The sequence below is a fragment of the Parus major genome, chromosome 1A, assembly GCF_001522545.3.
Source record: "Parus major isolate Abel chromosome 1A, Parus_major1.1, whole genome shotgun sequence".
Taxonomy (NCBI): Eukaryota; Metazoa; Chordata; class Aves; order Passeriformes; family Paridae; genus Parus; species Parus major.
The window spans coordinates 45,694,030-45,714,217 of record NC_031773.1 but is presented as its reverse complement, the minus strand read 5'-3'; the positions used below and the strand labels follow the sequence as shown (position 1 = coordinate 45,714,217).

At 44.6% G+C, this 20,188-nt stretch overlaps 4 protein-coding genes and 1 pseudogene across 4 annotated transcripts in view; 3 read left to right on the top strand and 2 right to left on the bottom strand.

Annotated features, from left to right (window-relative positions):
• Window positions 1-9,746: 9,746 nt before the first annotated feature.
• LOC107204295 (histone H1.10) lies at window positions 9,747-11,017 on the top strand. The gene has a single exon (XM_015627177.3). It carries the CDS (start codon window positions 10,118-10,120, stop codon window positions 10,781-10,783), a length of 666 nt encoding a protein of 221 aa, XP_015482663.1. The 5' UTR covers window positions 9,747-10,117; the 3' UTR covers window positions 10,784-11,017.
• A 1,168-nt stretch (window positions 11,018-12,185) lies between these two features.
• LOC107204299 lies at window positions 12,186-12,670 on the bottom strand (annotated as a pseudogene).
• Window positions 12,671-12,830: 160 nt separating this feature from the next.
• On the top strand, window positions 12,831-14,663 carry LOC107204303 (histone H2A.J). The gene has a single exon (XM_015627185.3). It carries the CDS (start codon window positions 12,981-12,983, stop codon window positions 13,368-13,370), a length of 390 nt encoding a protein of 129 aa, XP_015482671.1. The 5' UTR covers window positions 12,831-12,980; the 3' UTR covers window positions 13,371-14,663.
• A 2,906-nt stretch (window positions 14,664-17,569) lies between these two features.
• On the bottom strand, window positions 17,570-18,777 carry LOC117244434. Its single transcript, XM_033514555.1, has 2 exons — window positions 17,984-18,777; window positions 17,570-17,843 (listed from the first exon to the last, which is right to left on the bottom strand). Exons 1-2 carry the CDS (start codon window positions 18,435-18,437, stop codon window positions 17,593-17,595), a joined length of 705 nt encoding a protein of 234 aa, XP_033370446.1. The 5' UTR covers window positions 18,438-18,777; the 3' UTR covers window positions 17,570-17,592.
• A 32-nt stretch (window positions 18,778-18,809) lies between these two features.
• LOC107204183 overlaps window positions 18,810-20,188 on the top strand; it is a 35,327-nt gene continuing 33,948 nt past the window's right edge. Inside the window, exon 1 of the mRNA XM_019006581.2 lies at window positions 18,810-19,156. Coding sequence (XP_018862126.1) covers window positions 18,850-19,156 — 307 coding nt within the window. The 5' untranslated portion in view covers window positions 18,810-18,849. The remainder of the gene's footprint in view (window positions 19,157-20,188) is intronic.

The window sequence follows — 20,188 nt, the reverse complement described above, 5'->3', positions numbered from 1 at the left end:
CTTGTGATCTGCCAGGCTGAATGTGATCATATCTGAGAACACAGATCTCATCTGCAGGAAATAAATAAATTCTCCCCTTGTACCTGAGCGCTTTTGATGGACCAGCATATTCCCATGAGAGAGGAGAGCTCGGAGGAGAAGGCCACAACCACAATGAGCTGGAGAAAAACAGCACTGTAAAGAAAACTGCACTTATTTACACATCAGGGAGGCTGAAGAGTTACCATGGTTTTAGACAAGAGAGCTGCACCAGTGAATCATCAGATTTCCTCCGATGATTAACAGAGAGCAACATCTTCCTGAGCAAGCCGGATGAAAATGAGGGGTGGGCAGGACGGGCCGTGTGCATGTGAATCAGCCCAGTGTAACTTGTAAAACTGGAGAACAAATAGAAAAGTTTGGAGGTAGAAACAGGCTTGAGATGATTTCAACCAACATATTCCTTCACGGGGACTGGGCAGGGGGGGTAGCATTAATATTGAGCATATAGAGACAAGTAATGAGAATTTTACTTCTGCAGTCATTCAACTGTGTATTGCAAATGCTTTATTATGCTTGGCTGAAATTTCAGTACAGTATCCTTCTGCTAATTATAAATGCAATGTAATGTCAAATATGCTCATCAGGAAAATCTGAAATGAAACATTAAACCCTTCTCATGTAATATCTGAAAGAATCTGGATGGAGAGTATTCAGCTCCTAGAGCATGGAAATGCAATCAGCTGGGACCTGCCTCTACACAGAACTGTAAACCGCACAAATTCTGACTTCTTTGGCAATCCTGAAGCTATTTAATCTACCCCAGTGGTCTTTGTTGTCTGTACCCAATGGCCACATACCCCAACTTCAGTTCAGCACATAAGCCATGTTAGAAAGCTGTGCTTACCAAAATAGAGCAGCCCACATCATTTTGGTAAGGAATTTTTTAAGCACAGAAAGCTCTGATTTTGAGACTGAGGCACATAAGTCAATATTTGTATGTGTGGATTTACCATTTGGAAGGAATCTTCTGTCAGTAGCATAGGTACAGAAATGGTTTATGCTGTGTGGTAGTTTGGCATTTAGGAAAAAAAGTGGAAAACACTTCCAAGCAAAACTCACAAATCTCACAAATTTAGTTTAATGACTGATACACTAATAACTCATTTAGTATTTTCCCTGCCTTTCCCTGCTAATTCAGACAGTCAGAGGTGGAGAGACCCATTCTCATCTTTTTATTTAACCACTCCAGCTGGTCAGAGATAAAAGAGTTTGGGCTCTAGCCCTCGTTTGGGCTGTTTCCAGCTCCCTTCTTGCTGCCAAATTCAGAAACTATGCAGGGACTGATAAATCCAGAAAAGATCTCTGTCGTGGTCCAGCATCTTAGGCTGACCTTTGAGGATGTAGTTTGCCATTCACACAGCATGGCTTCTACATCAGACGATTCACAGAGAGGCAAAATCTTCCAAAAAGCTGTCTTGTGAGCATGTCTGAGTCACTGCTGTGAAGAAGGCTTGCATGGGCCTCACCACCATCACTCATGCACAAGCTGAAATCTTGCAGGCTCGCTGGACAGCTGGAACTGCTGCTATAGCTGAAGAGGTCCAGGAAAAAAAGGCTGGAGGAACTCCTAGATCAGGTTTGGGGTGATGGGATGTTAATGAAATACCCAGTTCTCCACATGAAGCTTTTATAGGATATGGGAGAGAAGGGACAGGCTCAGTAACCTGTAAAGAGGAGCAAGGGCACCAATATTGAGCAAATTCTGGACTTGGCTACAGCATTCCTGGGCTTCTCTGAGGAAGACACCAAAGAGTGCACCAGTAAGTGATCCAGGGTGGCCTCTGGAGTGCTGAGCTCAGTAACACACCGTGGAAATCTGCTCCTGCCTCCCGCTAGAGACGCAGTGAACAGCAAACCAGCTACCCAGCAACCCCAGCCAACACGGCTGCTCAGGAGCTTTGCTTCTTTCACACTCTTTCTCTTCTTCCTAAACCAGCACTTGAGGCAGCACAGGTCTCAGGATGTACTTTCCCTTGATTAAGCAAGAAGATAAATCCAGAAAGAGTTGTAAACTACATGTTTTGCACTGCTGAGGCTGAGCAGCTCCTCTTGTTGCCTGGGCTTGTGCAGAGCTGCTCTGGGCAGTAAGTTTTTCAGCTGAACTCTACCAGCCTATAGAGCTGTAAGCATTTAAAAACACTGAAGTACTGCCTTGTCCAAATGGCCTCTCTGGGGCATGGTTTTCCAAGCACAAATCTAATGTGAGTGCCCCTTTAGGAATTTATTGAATATTGTTTTGGGCTATGCACTGCTGGAGGAAGCCAACTCTGAGAAATAATGATATGCCTCGTGTTAGTGACTCCAGACACTGCTGCTGTGCTCTGCTTTTGTTACAGCCATACTTGACTGAAAAATTCCAGTTGAAAACCCCAGCCACTTACAGAGATTTATTCATGGTCATGCTCTGGATAAAGCAGCTTGACTTTAAGGATACAGCAGTTAAGAAAGTCACCACAATGTCCAGGTCCTGCCCAGGTCACACCAGTCATTACCTGGACTATGCTGAGGCAATAGCACGGAAGTGTCTTCATGTGCAGAAAGTGGCACTTCTCTCTGACAAACTGCATGAGATTTCTGTTGGCCAATATCTCAAGTTTATTAATGTCCCTTTTGTCTGGAACTATTATTTTTGACCCTGTCTAGCCTTCTTCACTTGGTGCTATCCACACTAGCTAAGTGTACATTCTGTCTCATCACCCAGATTGTTCCAGAAAACACTAAATAATACTTGCCCTGGAGCATTGGTTTGATTCCTGGCTCTCTGCAGACACTAAGTTGTTAACTATAGCCCTTTGGCCCTGTGCTACAGACAATTTTCAAATATCTAAGAGCCCTGATCCTGCCTGGAGTCCCTCTGATCCCAAACAAGAACACCTGGGACATGGTTCCAAAAATATCATGAAATGTCAAGTATATTGCATACAGCATTCCTCCTTTGTCCACACAGATATTCTTTAATCAACAGTTCTATGATAATTACCTACACCTAGACATGAGCAATTTTTGTTTTCCACTATCCACTATCAACAGAACCCATTTTATTTCTGACACTTACTCTGTCACTGTTTCTTGGAGACTGTTGTCATTCCCTGAAACATTTTCTACTCCATATTAGAATTTATTTCCTTAGTGCTAACTTGCTGCAAAGAACATCTGTTCCTGTGTTTTCTACAATGTATAATAAGGAAAAATTACTTCTTTCTCAGTGTTTCAAGTTTTTAAGAGGAAACTTCAGTTTTTCAGCATTCTCCTTCAGTCAGGCTACTTCAATAGTACATGCCTTTTCATCAAGGAAGAATTTTTAGACATCTGATAATTGCTACTTCTCTCTTCTGTGTATTGACTTACTGTTCACTTCTCATTACCTGTAATTTAGAACTAAAAATTAGGCCTAAAACTCCAAATGGGAGTGTACCATTCCTGACCACAGAGGAAGATCATCTTCCCCTGTCTTATAGAAGCCTTCATTGTGATCCTTTTCTACTAAAATACTGGTTTTGATTTATTATCAACATAGAACTACAATCTGAAGATCCAATCTAACACATCTTTGAAGACAGTGTCTCTAATCTGGCATGTTTCAGTACATAAAATGTACTCAACCATTTTGATTATTTTTCTGAGTTGATACTCGCAGTACTTGCATACAAGCTCTCCAAACTTTAATTCAGATCATAAAAAAAATTATACCAGGCCTAGGACTGATCCCTGCAGTCATAGGCTGTTTGAGACTGCAGCTTAATTTTATAGTTGATAAACATAAACATTTAAATATAAATTTCTACCCTGGAAGGGTTAGTGTTTCTGCTAGACCAAATTTTCCTGATTATTATTTTCATTTCTAATACTTTTCTAAAATGAAACAAAATGAAACTGAGAGAAAATCTGTAGTGTATCATCAAATTCTAGAAGAACATTGCACCCTGTACTGAGACTCTTCTTAAAGTAAATTTTGAGAAAAGCCTATTAAACATGGTTTTCATTTTTTTCTTTATATCTGTTTTGGGTAATATAAAATTTAATTTTTATTCATATCTTCCCTGAGATTGTTTGACCTTGTAATTAGTACAACTCAACATCAATGAGTTGTCCCTTCCTCCGTGTGTGCTGAGTCTGTAACCTGAGAAATGCATTGATCTGTAACCCAAAATGACTGATTTTGTACTAAGGTCTTGGCCATACTCTTCAGATACCTAAAGAGTAGGAGAGGTTGCACAGCTGGGTGCACAGCTGGCCCTGCAGTACATTGTGCCAGGAAATCTTTCAGCATCCTGTTTCCCTCCACTCAGAATGAAGGGCTGGAATTACCTTTGCTATCTTAGGGAATGGCATTTAATAACATGTACATCCTGGGTCTCACTGAAGGGGTTGGACAGAGTTTTTCTATACTGATGGCATTGGTTCAATTTGCATTTCTGACTGAATCAGTATTTACAACCTCCATCACAAAAAGAAATAAATAAAAATGGTCTCATTTGTGCACCTGGGAGAATAGACAGTATGTCACATAATCTCAAATACCAAAGTCCAGTTCCTTTTGGGTGCTCTGTAAAAGTTACAAAAAGGTACAAAAATAGAGTTACATTTCCATATTTTTGCATGTAGATCCCTATATTTCCTCTTCCTTCTGCACTTTTTTCCCCATTTTCTTCAGCTGAAATCAATACAAAATTCGTTGCTCTGTGGAATAAAGTAACACAGAATCCTGCTCATAAATGAGGTTCCTAAGCATTCTAACACTACTACTGCTACTACTAACAGTAATTCTCAATCCCATGGAAGGATGGAGAGAAGTGAAATTTGGTTGGAAGAGGATATTTGATCCAAAGGCTTTCAGAAGCCAGGAGAAATATTTTGATGCTTTTTGCTCTCATTGTATGGGGGAAAAGAGAAGATTTGGTGGGGTCATTCATTAAAATGCACAGCTGTTTTTTGCTGGCTGGCAAACATTAGCAGCCAATGGTAGAAGAGTCACTTCTTTGATCAGTCAGTCACCCTTTGATCACTCAAAACTGTAGGAATTTAAGTTTTGCTGAGACTCTAACTAACCTTAACAAATCCTTTGGTCATATACAGCATGAACACCGAGCCAAATCAGGGATGCTCAAACTCATCTTGACAAGCCTTGAAACTAAGGACTGTGTGAGAGGTTAAAGTAGTTTTTGAAGCTTTCTCTATTGAACTACCAAAATTTAAAAAGTCATGGGAGTGTCATTCAGGGTTAATCTATACACAGACTCATAAATTAACCTGGAGAAGGACTATGTGCCAAATGGTACCAAGGGAAATAATTGCTTCACTCTACTCAGCACTGGTGAGCGAAACTGGAGTGCTGTGTCCATTTCTGACCTTCCCAGGGCAACAGGAACACGAGCAGAAACTGCAGTAGGACCACTGAATGACCACAAAATTGCTGAAGGGACTGGAGCATCTCTCACATGAGGAGTGTCTTATTAATGTGTTCAGAAATCCTGTGAGGGGAATAGAAGACACAGATTCAGTCTTCTTAGTACTGCCCAGGAAGAGAGGCAATGGGCACAAACTGAAACAAAGAAAATTCAATTAAAATGTAAGAATTTATTTTTTGGAACATGCTCCCCATGAAGGTTTTAGTGCCCCTCTGCTCAAGCTGATCCTCCTTGGAGCATGGCCAGGACCTATTGCATTAGGTGTTAGATTAAAAGATGGGATACTTTTTTTTTAGATTTGATTGTCCTAATGCTGAAATAACAGTCCATATATTTTTGTTAGCTTAGTTGAAGTATAACTAAAAGGATACAGGTTTCTTTACTACTGAAAACTCTTTGACACCTTGAATCTTCCCTACATATAAACTTTGCAGTTGCTGAATCAGTATTGTCAATATAGTTTCAGCATGACAGAGGCCTGACTAATGTATTTTTAGAGAAAAGTTATTGTTATGATGTTTTTATTATTAATATTGTTGAGTGACTGCAAAATTATTATTTATGGAGAAGTCCTCATGCTTCAGTTAAAAGTTTTCAGTTTCTCTGTATCTTCACCATCCTAACTATAGTAGTTGTAATTAAGTGAGTGTAGGCTTTCAGCTAAATTTGTCTAATCAGCTTATCTGGATTGCTCTCCTCCAGCAGTCTGAATGTCTTATTTTCCTTTATTTGTCTAATGTCTAATCTGTTTTTCCTCCTGGAGAAGCTTCTCTCTTGACAAGTAGAAAAGTTATGTATTTTCTCTACTACACACTTTTAGGAATTCTTACATTATATATGAACTATTTTTGGTTTTTAAGATCCCCACATTAGAAAATACTCTGTCATTTTGTAGGTTCCTCAGTAATCTGACCTAGCAGCTACAGAGCTGAGCAAGGAAACACGTGTGTGGTGGTGCAAGGGAGCAAGGCCATGTTTTGGGTGCACATTTAAAGAGGGCACAAAAATTGGTTTGAGTTACTCAGTAAGAGGATACAGATATCATTCAGTGAGAGATAAACAGAGACAACAATTGTACAGGTTGCTTGGAAGGGAAATCAGGGAGAATACTGAAAAATGTTTACTGCTTAATTAAGTATTAAATTTAGATTTTAAATCATCACATTTAAATATCATCTCTTCACACAGAAAATGCAAGCAATTTTAATGACCAGCTCACTCTCAAATTTTATTCTATTTTCAAGTAATTTTTTTGACACAAAGGAAATTTCTCTGTCTAGCTGAAAAACTGTTCACTAATCTACCACTGATTTGAAAAATTATGTGCTCAGATACTTGCTTTGCTTTGTCTTTTTTCTCTTATCAGTAAAACACCCAGAGCAATGTCAATGCTATTTGTAATGATCAGTCTCTAAAATGCAAGAATTTCCATTGTGGTTCAGTGTTGCGCTTAAGAGCTATTTCCAGCAGTGCAAACTTGAAAATTGCTCAAAGCTCCTGACAAGTTTGTTTTACCCAATTAACTAGAAAATGTCTTTGCTTGGCCCAAAGAGCAGGAATAAACCCTAAAAATGCCTCCCCTTTTCACACTTCCTCGTCTTCTAAATTCCTTCTCTTTATTAACACGCAAAAAAATATATATTAAAAAAAATAATTTTAAAATCGCCCTCCCAGAAATGGATGGTGAGACCAGGAACATTTTGTCTTCTCCCAAGTAGGCCAGGGATAATTCTCTGCGCAGATAAGAGCCTGTGTGATGGTTAAGGAAAGATACAATAAAGGATGCTGACACACAATGCCCGAGGCCAGCTGCCAAGGCTTCCAATGTCTCAGACTGCTAGGGAAAATCAGAAGTGCAACTCAAAATAGGGAGCAGGGAACACGAGGATTTACAGGGATGCACCCAGAGCTAAATGTGAGAGAAGTCCTATATTCTACCCTTGAAATAATTTAGATGACAACCTTCACAATCTTCTTCTCATGCTTTTCTTACAAAAAAAAAAAAAAAACGGACAAAGAAACCCAAAATCCATCCAGAAACCTTCCTGTGCCTTTAAAAGTTAGCACAGAGTAGGGACAACAATCCTTATCTGCTGCGGGTGGAGTTCCAATGACGGCTACTTAAGGAGCAAGATCTGAGATCTCCCATCGCTTTCTTCTTGTGTCTTTATCTCTGACCTTTATCCGGTCTGGTTATGGGGGAAGGGAAGGAAAGATCTCCTCTCCTGATGAGCTGAGAACAGGTTTACTAAAAGCAAGCCTGAATGGAAACTTGCCCGAATGAGTGAAGTGAGGGAGGAGGATGCACCCCTGGGGTTCGAGCTGCATTCCTGCAGGAGCGGCCGCTGTCCGCTCCCGCTTCATCCCAGTTTCTCGAGCACTTTCAAGCGTAATAAAGCAGTCCCAGAGCTCTAACACCAAACTGTCAAAGCTGCAGGGATTAAAGCACATTAACCTAAGTCTTTATTCTCTGAAGAATGTACATCACATTAAACAGGCTCGGATAGATGACAACACTTCCCGGCTCACTTTTGCATCACTTAGTCAGATTCTGCTTTATCTTTGTTCATCTAGACTGGAAAATATGCATGGTGCCCTCAATCCTACTACTTTTTTACCTCTGAAACATATTCATAGTGTTCACAGGACTTGCCACACTGAACTTTCAAAATCTGCAGCTACTTTGGACTTGGTCTAGTTGTTTATGTGGGATCAATGTCATGTTCAGGAGAAGCATGGCAGATTTCACAGCCCACTTCAATATGCCTTTCAGTCTGTTTTTTACTGTGGAGACCTGACAAATCTAATTTTTTCCAATCTCTGCTTTCCATTCCTCCCCTTCAAAGTATTTATTACTTCACCTGCATGCAAGCACAACAAAATGAAAATAGAAATTAAAGAGAATATGGAAGAGCCACAGTTTATTTTCACTTGTAATTTCAATGTATCATTGTCATTTTAATCTGTCTCATTTAAATTAAAACTGCTGTTTATACTAACAAGCATAACTTTATTGTGTCTTCAACATTCAGTGTATCAGAATACAAGTCAGGGCCCTTTGTAACATACTTCATGTCATCTTGAATCTCAGATTTATCCAGGTCAGAAAAGATGTTCCATCGTTGAAATAGCCCACTGACATTTTGCATGACAAAATTTACAAAGTACATTGTGGTAAAATATTAAGTTTGATCTTAACTTCTTTCAAACCAAGGGGGAAAAAAATCTGTCTGCTTTTTAATTATAAACAAATAGAGGCTTTTCTTTCCTGATTTAATAAAAAATTAGCTTAAACAATTCACTGCAGTCCTCAAAAATTTTAATTTATTTCTATTGTCGGTTTATGGGACTCAATAATTAATTGGGATTATGATAATTAAAACTCACTATGATTTATGAGTTTTGTCTTAAAATTATTTCAGTATTCTTAGGCTTGGGATGAAAACCTCAATAGAGAATTTTTTTCCTTTTCCTCCAAAGAAAAGTATTAGAGGAATATGAAACCTATGGAAAAAAAAAAACAAACAACAAGAACAAAAAATCCCACCCCAAACACACAACCAAAACACAAAACCACAACAGTCAGTGTCCAGATATTTTTAAGTTATATTGAAACTGAAGAATTCTCTTAATGAAGGAGAGATTTCCACATTAATTTATTTATTGTGTGATCCCTGATGTTTCAGCTAGCTCTATGAATGTTTAAGCAGTATATAACACATACCAGTATATCAATACCTGTAAGACATTTTTCCTCTCCGAGTCTGCCTCTGATGTTTTTGTAAGTCATAAAGAACAGCATCCACTATTATAACCGAGAAAGTGTTAAACCAGCAGTTTATCTGGGATTTTTAGGCATTAACTAGGCATTAACAGCTTCATTTTACAGACAGACTATTTGTAAAAATGTCAAAATCTTTCTATCCACTTACAGAACACCACACAAAAACCAAAACAAAATAACACAAAAAAAAAACCCAACAAAAAAAAAGCATAACACTGGCAAGTTCCAAACACTTTTCAACAGTATATATATTCCTCTGAAGGTGTCTTCCTTTCCTGAACAAGAAAATATGTTGAAATACTGTATCCTTAATAGTTAAAGATATGGTTAAGAGAGCCGAATCTTTATCCATATTCAAAGCTCAGCCATGAAATTGTGTTACTTCCTTGTCTTTGAAATCAATTTACGAGAAAAATACTCTAGCTGCTCACTCGGTTTCTGTCCTAATCTGAAGAAAACCCCCCAAAGAGTAAGCCTGCAGTACGGGGAAGACTTTTTATCTACGCGTTTTATTTTAATTTAGAAGGAAAAACAAAAGTTTGCCGTTCCCGGGGTCTCTCTGGCTTCACAACGCGGGGTTAAAAACAGCTTTTCTCTGCCATCCGTGGTCCAAACAGCAAGAAACTTGCCCGAATGAAAGTCCACCGTCTTCTCTTCACTCTCCGAAGAAACCGGGGTGATTTTACGGCGCTCGTTTTACGAAAAATATGAATTTATAACTCCGAAGAAACACAGACTCGGAGGAGGAAAAGCTCTTCCTGGCTAACAGTTAGGCGGGCTCTGCAAAGCACCAATCACAGATCACCGCTTCGCTATAAATTCAGGCATCGGGGTTACTGTAGCCCAATTACTTTCTTTTGATTAGGAAGAAGTCTCTGCAGCGATGTCGGAGACCGCTCCCGCCGCCGCTCCCGCTGTCGCGGCCCCCGCCGCCAAGGCCGCCGCCAAGAAGCCGAAGAAGGCGGCGAGCGGCTCCAAAGCCCGCAAGCCCGCGGGGCCCAGCGTCACCGAGCTCATCACCAAGGCCGTGTCCGCCTCCAAGGAGCGCAAGGGGCTCTCCCTCGCCGCGCTCAAGAAGGCGCTGGCCGCCGGCGGCTACGATGTGGAGAAGAGTAACAGCCGCATCAAGCTGGGGCTCAAGAGCCTCGTCAGCAAGGGCGTCCTGGTGCAGACCAAGGGCACCGGCGCCTCCGGCTCCTTCCGCCTCAGTAAGAAGCCCGGGGACGTGAAGGAAAAAGCCCCCAGGAAGAGAACTGCTGCGGCCAAGCCCAAGAAGCCGGCGGCTAAGAAGCCCGCCAGCGCTGCCAAGAAGCCCAAGAAGGCGGCGGCGGTGAAGAAGAGCCCCAAGAAAGCCAAGAAGCCGGCGGCTGCCGCTGTCAAGAAGGCAGCGAAGAGCCCCAAGAAGGCGACAAAGGCTGCCAAGCCCAAAAAAGCGGCGGCAGCAGCGAAGAGCCCGGCTAAGGCGAAGGCGGTGAAGCCCAAAGCGGCCAAACCCAAGGCGGCCAAGCCGAAAGCAGCCAAGGCAAAGAAGGCGGCTCCCAAGAAATGAAGTGTTGAAGTGGAAATACTTTTAAACCCAACGGCTCTTTTAAGAGCCACCCACTATTGTCCCCAAAAGGGCTGATACACTCCGGCACTGAGCTCGGTGCCTGCAGCAGAGACAACTATTCGCCACTATCTGGGTGGGACGTTCGTCTGTGGAGTGGATGGGACGCTAAACTTCCGACCGTGGTTTTACACTAGGACTTGGAAAAATAAAAGTTTACATTCCCTGCGAAAACGCTTTCTAAAGGCTGTTGTTTTTTGGTTTTTTTGGGTTTTTTATGTTTTTGGTTTTTTTAGCACCGCAAGTGGGTGTATATGTTAAAGGGACTGCTTAAAGGCGGGTACCTTTCTGGGGCGTGGAGGTTCCTTTCGTTGCTCTAAATCAGCGCGATTCCTGACAGCACGGATGCGACTGCCACACCTCTTAGTGACCGCAGCAGGGAACTGTCAGCACGGCTGCTCCGCTTCCTTGGCAGTGACCTTCCCGCTTGCCAGCGCTGTCGTGGGGCAGGTCACAATTTCGGCGTGATTTCACCCACCTACATTTCCGAGCAGGCGAGTGTCGGGGCGGGAGGAGGGTCGGAGTTGCCAGCGCTCCTCTCCCGCAGCCTGGCGGGCCGGGGCTGTGCCGGGGGCTGTCCCGGAGCCCGCGGGCGGCAGCGCAGAGGCGGAGCGGAGCAGAGCCCCGAGCAGCACCGGGGGCTGCCCGGAGCCGACTCTCAGTGGCTGCTGGGAGAGGCCCCGGCCGCTCATTGGGCCGCTGGGAAATTTGGAAAAGCCCGCGCTGCGGAGGAAGGGGTGGGGAAGAGGGGGGAGGGGAAGGGGGTGCAAAGAGGGAGGAACAGAGAGGGGGCTCGGAGCGCTGCCCGCGCTGGCTCCGTGCCTAACCCTGCTCCTGGGTCCTCCCGTTCCGTGAGATCTCTTCCCCCTAAAGCGTCTGCCCCATCTCAGTGGTGTAACTCCTCCCCCCAGTCCTGCAGTCCTTGTCTTTTCATATACGAGGCAAAATGTTTCAGCTTAAGAGAATTGCGAAATATCTATACAAAAAGTGAAGAGGGTCAATTGTTTTTCCCCTCTGCCTCTTTAAGAAATTTATTACAATTTCCTTTTATTTTCTTGAAGCATGTTTACTTATTCAACTGTGAAACTCCTAATTTGGATGGAACAACCATGAAGTATTATCTCACATCTTTAGTGTTAAAAGATTTAATATTGTTTCCATGCTTTGAAAAACTATTTTAACTTTTATATTTATGAATAGTGAGTGCATTAATTACCTGTAAATTGCAAAATACTCAAGGATTTCATAGATATCATGGCAGGATTAAGTAACCGATAAAACGTTTGTTTAAAATTCTACCTGCGATTTCTTAAATGAATTATCATACACAAGGAAACCGAAGCAGTACCGTGTGTTAAAGCTCTTTTACTGAAAATGTGGGTGGCTCTTAAAAGAGCCTTTGGGTTGAGAGTGACGGTCCGAGACGCCCTACTTGGAGCTGGTGTACTTGGTGACAGCCTTGGTGCCCTCGGACACGGCGTGCTTGGCCAGCTCGCCGGGCAGCAGCAGCCGCACGGCCGTCTGGATCTCCCGCGACGTGATGGTGGAGCGCTTGTTGTAGTGCGCCAGGCGCGACGCCTCGCCGGCGATGCGCTCGAAGATGTCGTTGACGAAGGAGTTCATGATGCCCATGGCCTTGGACGAGATGCCCGTGTCGGGGTGCACCTGCTTCAGCACCTTGTACACGTAGATGGAGTAGCTCTCCTTGCGGCTCTTCTTGCGCTTCTTACACATCTAGATGTGTATAAGAGACAGGGTCACCGCCTTCTTGGAGCCCTTCTTGGGCGCGGGGGCGGACTTGGCCGGCTCGGGCATTTTGGAAGCGCTTTTCCTCCCGGAGAAAGCTCTGCACATAAAATGGCCGCAGCGCCCGCTATTTATAGAGACGCCGTATGCAAATTTCAGTCTCCGCACATTGCAATGCGATTGGACCTTCCTGTAGTGGGCGTGTCGTGGCCGCGGATTGGTCACCGTACGATCCGTTCGCTCATTGGTTGTTCCGGCAGAGCCCGGCTGCAGCCAATCACGGGGGGCTCAGCCCGCCCAGGGAAGGGATAAAAGGGGAGGAACGCTTGCGTCAGTATGAGTGTCTCGGTTCTGCGCTGTGTCTGTGCTCTGTGCTACATCCAACGCTTCCAGCATGTCCGGCCGCGGGAAACAGGGAGGCAAAGTTCGAGCTAAGGCCAAGTCGCGCTCGTCGCGGGCCGGGCTGCAGTTCCCCGTGGGCCGCGTTCATCGGCTTCTCCGAAAAGGTAACTACGCGGAGCGGGTGGGTGCTGGAGCTCCTGTCTACATGGCGGCCGTGCTGGAGTACCTGACGGCCGAGATCCTGGAGCTGGCGGGCAACGCGGCCCGCGACAACAAGAAGACGCGCATCATCCCCCGCCACCTGCAGCTCGCCATCCGCAACGACGAGGAGCTCAACAAGCTGCTGGGCAAGGTGACCATCGCGCAGGGCGGCGTGCTGCCCAACATCCAGGCCGTGCTGCTGCCCAAGAAGACTGAGAGCCATAAAGCTAAAAGCAAATAACTTGGCGAGCAAAGCTTTTCAGACTTTGCACGGCGTAACATTTTAAACCAAAGGCTCTTTTCAGAGCCACCCACTTAATCAGAAAAGAGTTGTGTTGCTTCCTTTACAAAGGTGCTCTGGTGCTGAGTCTATAGTACTAAGTTTAACTCGAACTTGTGTTACAGTGCTTTAAAACCTGGTTTATACTGAAGAGGGCTGATATATTTGCTTATTGACCTTTGTTTTTGAATGAACTTGAGTGTTTTCAATCTTTTATTATTAGTGTAATGCTCAGTAAAGAGCTGGCTCTTTAGGATTCTGCCCACCTGTCATGGTCCCACAGCTTAGTTACGATGTAGAAAACAAAACAGGACAGTGACTAAAGCACAGGTGGGAGTGGCAAAAGCTCTGCAGCTTGAAGATAAATAGTAGACTATCCTAAACCCCAGATATAGCTACATCTAATCATCTAAAAAGGCTTTCTTCATTCCCTCAAAAGGCCTTTGTCCTTTAAAAGATGTTAAGTTCCATATTTCTTAATTATGTGTTAATAAAAAGAGGAATGCTTTTGGAAAAATGGCATTTTGTTTATGTATCTAGGTAGTCAAACCTGCACTCTAAAGCAACAATGTAACACATTCATTGAGGAGCACCTTGTAGTGGTAGTATATTTCCATTTTAAGTAGCATTTTCAAACTTTCTACTCATAATTCTCTCACTATTCATTGCTGTTCCTCTTGTTGCATTAATTAACCACAGATAATATTGTGTTTTCTATATTGTTGGCACAACTATCACCTAAGAGCACAACGTCAAATTTCTTTGATTATAAACTGAGAAAAACTGGCTGATTCCTTTTGCTTGGATATACCCAGAAGCCTCATCTGATGGTTTGTAGCACACTGCATTGAGGTGATGGTCTCATCTCTGCTTCTCCTCTGCTCCTTCCACCCCCGGAGGGAAGGAGGAGTGCTCTGGGCATGGGGGAAGGCAATGCTCCCAATGTGCCTCCTCCTCACCATCCCCAAGCTGTAGCTGAGAGCCCTTTTAGGCAGCATTGAGCCATGGCCAAAGTGGGGCATCAGGGATCATTTGTGGAGAGAAACATAAAGAAGAGAGCTGCTGGAGCACCAGACTAATCTTTAATAGCAATGGTGTCTGTGTCTCAAGGTTTTGTTTGTAAATGGATACGTTTAAGGTTGTAGTGGTTTTATTATGCTGTTTTATTGATCATCGTTTGCTAGTTAAATATCTCCTGGCACTTACACTTCTTTAAAAACTCCAATGGTAATTAAAATTTTATTTTAACATGCATGAACCTTCTACACCTAATTTCCAGAAGAAATTTCTACATAGGTGTTTGTCAGAAAATTTCAGTCTCAGAATGGTTTGGGTGGGAAGGGACCATTAAAGATTATCTTATCCAAAACCCCTGCTGTGGGCAGGGTCACCTTTCACTAGCCCAGGCTGCTAAAAGCCCCATCCCACCTGACTCCAGGGATGACATCTTCTAGGGATGGGGAATCCACGTTTCCTCCAGACAGCTTTTGTTCAGTGTCCCACAAGCCTCCTTGCAAAAAACTCCTTATATCTTTCAGCTGAAAATCATTGTCCTTCCTCCTCTCCCCACAGGCCTGAAGAGAAATCTTTCTGTACTGAAAGATTGCAACAGGGTTTTCTCAGAACCTGCTTTTCCCATGGCCAACCAGCCTCAGCTGTCTCAGCCTTTCTTCATGGAAGAGATGACCTAGATCTGATCATTTTTGTGGCCCTCTCTGGACCTGCTTGGACAGATTCATGTCTTTCGTGTGCTAGAAGATCACAGAGCTGCAGGCAGCGCTCCAGGTGGGGTCTCAGGAGAGTTGAGTAGAACAGGGGAAGCCCCATCCTCCACATTAGGATGGGCTTTAAGTGTGTATCTACATCAAAGCACTGGAATTCCAGAGAAAGGTCAGGGGGGTAGAGGTATCTAAGCAGTAGTTAGATTTCTCTGGACAAGCTCCTGTATGTGGAGGTCAAAGTTGGTAGCACAAGAGAGGACCCCCCATTGTCTGAGTGTGGAGCTAAGTCCAGTATATCCCCCCATTTTTCCTGTCATCTGACCAGAAATGCATTATTTGCTTCCAAAATTCATTACAAACGCTTATTGTACTCATTTGTCTTCTCACCTCAGTACCTGGAGTTTCATCCTCTGTGATAGTGATCAACTCCTTAACACTCCCTGGATTTGTCTAATCCAGCAGAGGTTTCACCAGTGGCTAACCTGGTGATGCCATCAACACTGCTGAGGTCTGAAATGTAAAAGTCTGGTAAATCAGATGGATTATATGGTAGTGCTTTCAGGCAAATTCCAGTGGCTGAAGGAGGAATGCAGCCAAACAAGTTTAAATAAATAAATTTATCTCATTTACATATGCAACAAACAGTAGGAAAGAGGAAATCCAAATCATGTGGTACCTTACCTGTGTCATTGGGTTCCAATGCACCTTCACATCCCAAAGAATTTGTGACAAAAGAGAAACTACAAACCCACAACCAAGGTCCCTCAAATACTATAGATCACAATTATGCTTGGGGCTAACTCAGTAATGTCAGTCTATATATCAAAAGACTCAAAAAACAGCATAGTTAAAAATAAGAGCTTTTTTACCCATTTTCATCTATATTACTTGCAACACTAGCAGAAATGTATGTATTACATTACTTTTGTTTGCATATTATTATACCTATTATGATAGTTGCAGCAGATACAGATATGGATTTAAATTGCTACTTAAGCTCTCAAGAAAATAATGAGCAGCTTTGAAGTTGGTTATATTATACTGATGCAATGATTTATTTTTTTTTTTACTCATTACATACCCTCTTGTGCAGTCATGGTGAGATGTTGCCTTATTTTAATAGACAAATGCAATTTCCTCATTTTAGTTTAATGAGGAACTGGGGCAACTGTACTATTTAATCCACACTTGAAAAGCTACAGATTTTTTTTTTTTTTTTATGGAGCTGCATTTTGCAAAGATTTCCTTTCTCATTTAGCCCCTAGTGCTGTGTGCCCAAATTCATGAGGAAAATGTAGTATCTATAACATGCAGATTGGGCACTAAAATTTGATCCAAAATAAATTTTCTCAAATCAACAGCTTTATTAGGGATTATATTCAGCAGCAAAATTTTCTTTCTTCTCTTTTTTTAATTATTTTTGCCTAAGCAAATGCTCTGATCCATGAAAGAACTGAATATATCCCTAACAGACACACCTGTGAAATGTCTGTGCACACTCATAGCAAGGCATAGGCAAGGCAGCCTTCTAGAAGACATGATGTTAAATTATACCTAATGTACTACATTTATTGAGGAAAGGGCTTTGAAGCTGTTTAATTTGCTTTAAACTACTGGTCTCAGCCTCTCCATCACCCATCTCTGGCAGAAATGGAAGGGGATTTTCCAAGTCTTGCAGTGGTTATAGTGCTGGAAGGAAAATTTATGCTAGGATCCTCGCTACACATTTAGGAAGCCTTAGGACTAAATTATTATTTTGACATACCAAAGGATTTTGCATCATTTCTCTTGGCTTTCTTAAGTAATCAGAATATTGTTTATAACTGCCTCAGGAAACATAGTAAGACACAGATTTTCAGATACAAAGAACAAAGCACACTTTGTGTAGCCAAATGGGAATGTTAGGCACCAGCCTGCCAGGTCCACTAGAGACAAATCTTCCAGTTAGTAAATAAACAGTCTTAGTTCATTTTGTTCGGTCAAAAAAGCAAACCTAATCTAAATTAAAGATATATTTTCCTCTTTATACTGTATATATGAGTGGCAATTATTTGAATTTGAAAGAAAAATTAATTCACAGTTATAACAAGATTTATACCTCTTTGGCACCTGTAACTGAACATATGACTATCTCAACTGCATTTCCTCCTGAATTTAGAGAATATTTTATTCCCAGAAATATTTTGGAGGTGTTGCTAAGGTTCTCTACATTATATTAAAGAATAAATTTAAATTAATAACTGCACAAATTTTAAAGGCTATGAAGTTTTATAAAGGTAGACATGTTTAAATGTATATTTAAATTTAAATATATATAAATAATATAAATTATAATATACTATTAATATAAGAATTGGCAAGCACTTTAGGCGTATCATTTCTATTCTGTGTAAGTAATATTTAAAATCTTAACAGATTTAATTTAGAAATACAGTCTGATATGTCTCTCAGTGTTTATTCATTCACTTGACAAATACAGTCCAATATATACTGTAAGCAGCATGAATGCCGTTTTCTGGAAAATATGAAACACACAGCAAAATTTCTGGCTTCCTCATTGGAATAAGAATTGTTTGGCTCGCGTTCATTATCCAGATGTTACGGAGCCAGTTGTTTGTGGTATCCGGAACGTTGTCTCGCTCGCTGGATCTCGGTGTACAGCAGCGGACACTCCCTTGTGAGGGCGGCGGGAGCGAGCTCCGCGGGGCTGGGCCTGCCTCAAAGGATGCAGGAAACCTTCTGCACCCCCCGGAGCCCCTCCGAACCTCTCTGGGTACACCTTTCCCCCCGGAGCCCCTCACTGAGCGCTTCCCCCGCGATCAGGGCCCGGCTCCCTGCTCCCCTCGCACCGACCTGCAGCCGCTCCGTGCGAACGGGAACGCACGGATCGCTCCGTGCCCGGGCCGCAGCACCACTGCACGGACACGGCAGCTCTGGGAGTGTCCGGGCACACAAAGGAAACTCGAAGCCGCCATGGCCCAAGCAAACAAAGACAGAGCTGCCCGAGAGAGGCTCCTCCGTGGGGCTTCCCGCGGGCGGGAGGTGGAGGGGCGGCGGGGAGGGGCGGCAGCGCCGGGCCAGCCCCGGCATTGGTCGGATTTTGCCGCAGAGCCGCGGGAGGGACGAGGAAGGGGCGCTGCAGCCCGAAACGCGGACCGAGGGTTGCAGGTCCTCCTCTTATTACTGACCGAGACCCAAAGCTGCTGTGGAACTGTGTCCAGCGCAGGGAGCAATGGGCAGCAGGGGAAAGCAGCAAAGGGACGCGTGGGCTGAGAGCGGGTAGGGACAGTGTAATACGGCCCGACATTAACTGAGTGGGTTAGAACCCGCTGCTGAAAATGCCAACACTGTACGTTCAATCCCTGTATGAGCCAATCCCTTAAGGTCGAGCTCGACGATCCTTGTGGATCCCTTCCCTTCTGTCAGAATATTCCACGATACGATCACTGCGAGAAGCGCGGGACGGGCCCCAACCCGCTCGGGAAGGGCGGAGCCGCCTCGCGCGTCCGTGAGCCACGGCCGTGAAAGCGCCTCGGGCAGGTATCGCGAGAACTTCGTGAGGAGCGGCGCGACGGGGGGGGAAGGGGAGGGCACGGCCGGGTAGGAGCACGAGACCCCGCCTCCTGCTGCAGTCCTCAACCAGGTCGGACCCGCGGCAATAAAGGGAGCAGCGGAGCAGAGGCGCGGCGCAGTGTGTCTGGTTCTGAGTGATTGCGATCATGTCTGGCAGGGGCAAGGGCGGCAAGGGGCTCGGCAAGGGAGGCGCCAAGCGGCACCGCAAGGTGCTCCGCGACAACATCCAGGGCATCACCAAGCCGGCCATCCGCCGCCTGGCTCGGCGCGGCGGCGTCAAGCGCATCTCGGGGCTCATCTACGAGGAGACGCGCGGCGTGCTCAAGGTGTTCCTGGAGAACGTGATCCGCGACGCCGTCACCTACACGGAGCACGCCAAGAGAAAGACGGTCACCGCCATGGACGTGGTCTACGCCCTCAAGCGCCAGGGCCGCACTCTCTACGGCTTCGGCGGTTAAACTTGGTCTTAGTTACAGCTTCGCGCATTTACAATACAAAGGCTCTTTTCAGAGCCACCCACAAATTTCAAAAAAAGAGCTTTATATCGCTAAAAAACGCACGTAAGTAGTAGTTGCTGTTACCGTGCTCTGTTCTTTGTGACCCTTGTGGTTGCAGGAAAACAGGACCGGATTTTTTCTCCTGATTTCCCCGAGGCCCAGAGCTGCTTCTCTTCAATTCTTCTAAAAGAGAAGGAAAGTCTCCTTTGGGGAGGAGTGGGGATATCTCGTCTTTACTCGCAGAACAAAACGGGAACAAGGGGTGTAGTGTAGCACTTCCCTAGGAGCTCGATGCTATAGGGAAATACTTTCGGCTAGTTACATCCTTGATTTATCTTACTTCCCTCCACGGAGCACTACCCGCTTAACACAGACCCTCTCTCGAAAGGACAATGGAAGGGACACACAGGCCAGAAAAAACAAAGCGGGGGCACATCGGGGGGAACCGCGATTGCCGTAGCCGCTCTCGCCGCACCAGTTTTACCGTGACACTCTAGAAGGGGAAGGCAGCTCCCGAAATGGCGGAGCTGTCTCTGCCGCTCGGTGGGCGGGACAGAGCGGGAAGAAGAAACAGCCAAGAGCACCCGGTACCGCCCTAGCGACTGCACAGCAAAGACGCTGCGAGCCCGCCGCTCCAAAGCCCTGCCCTCCTCCCCCGCCCTGCTTCTGGGGCTGCCTGTCCGCTATGGACCGCTCTCGCCTGCACCCCAGCACAGCCCCTGACACGCCTCCCAGCGCCGGCTGCTTTGGACGGTGAACCTCACGATCGCCCAACGCATTCGGGCTGCAGGGGAAGGCCAGGCCCGGACATCGCGGCAGACCCGCACTCCCCCCTCCCAGTGACCCCGGAATCGGCACGGCCTCGGCACTGAGCAGTGCTTGGCCCGGGCTGGGCTGCCTGTGCCCGCTCCGTTCTAATACAGAGACAACAGCTCTTCCCGGTGACCTTGTGGTGGCTCTTAAAAGAGCCTTTCGGTTTAAAGGAGAA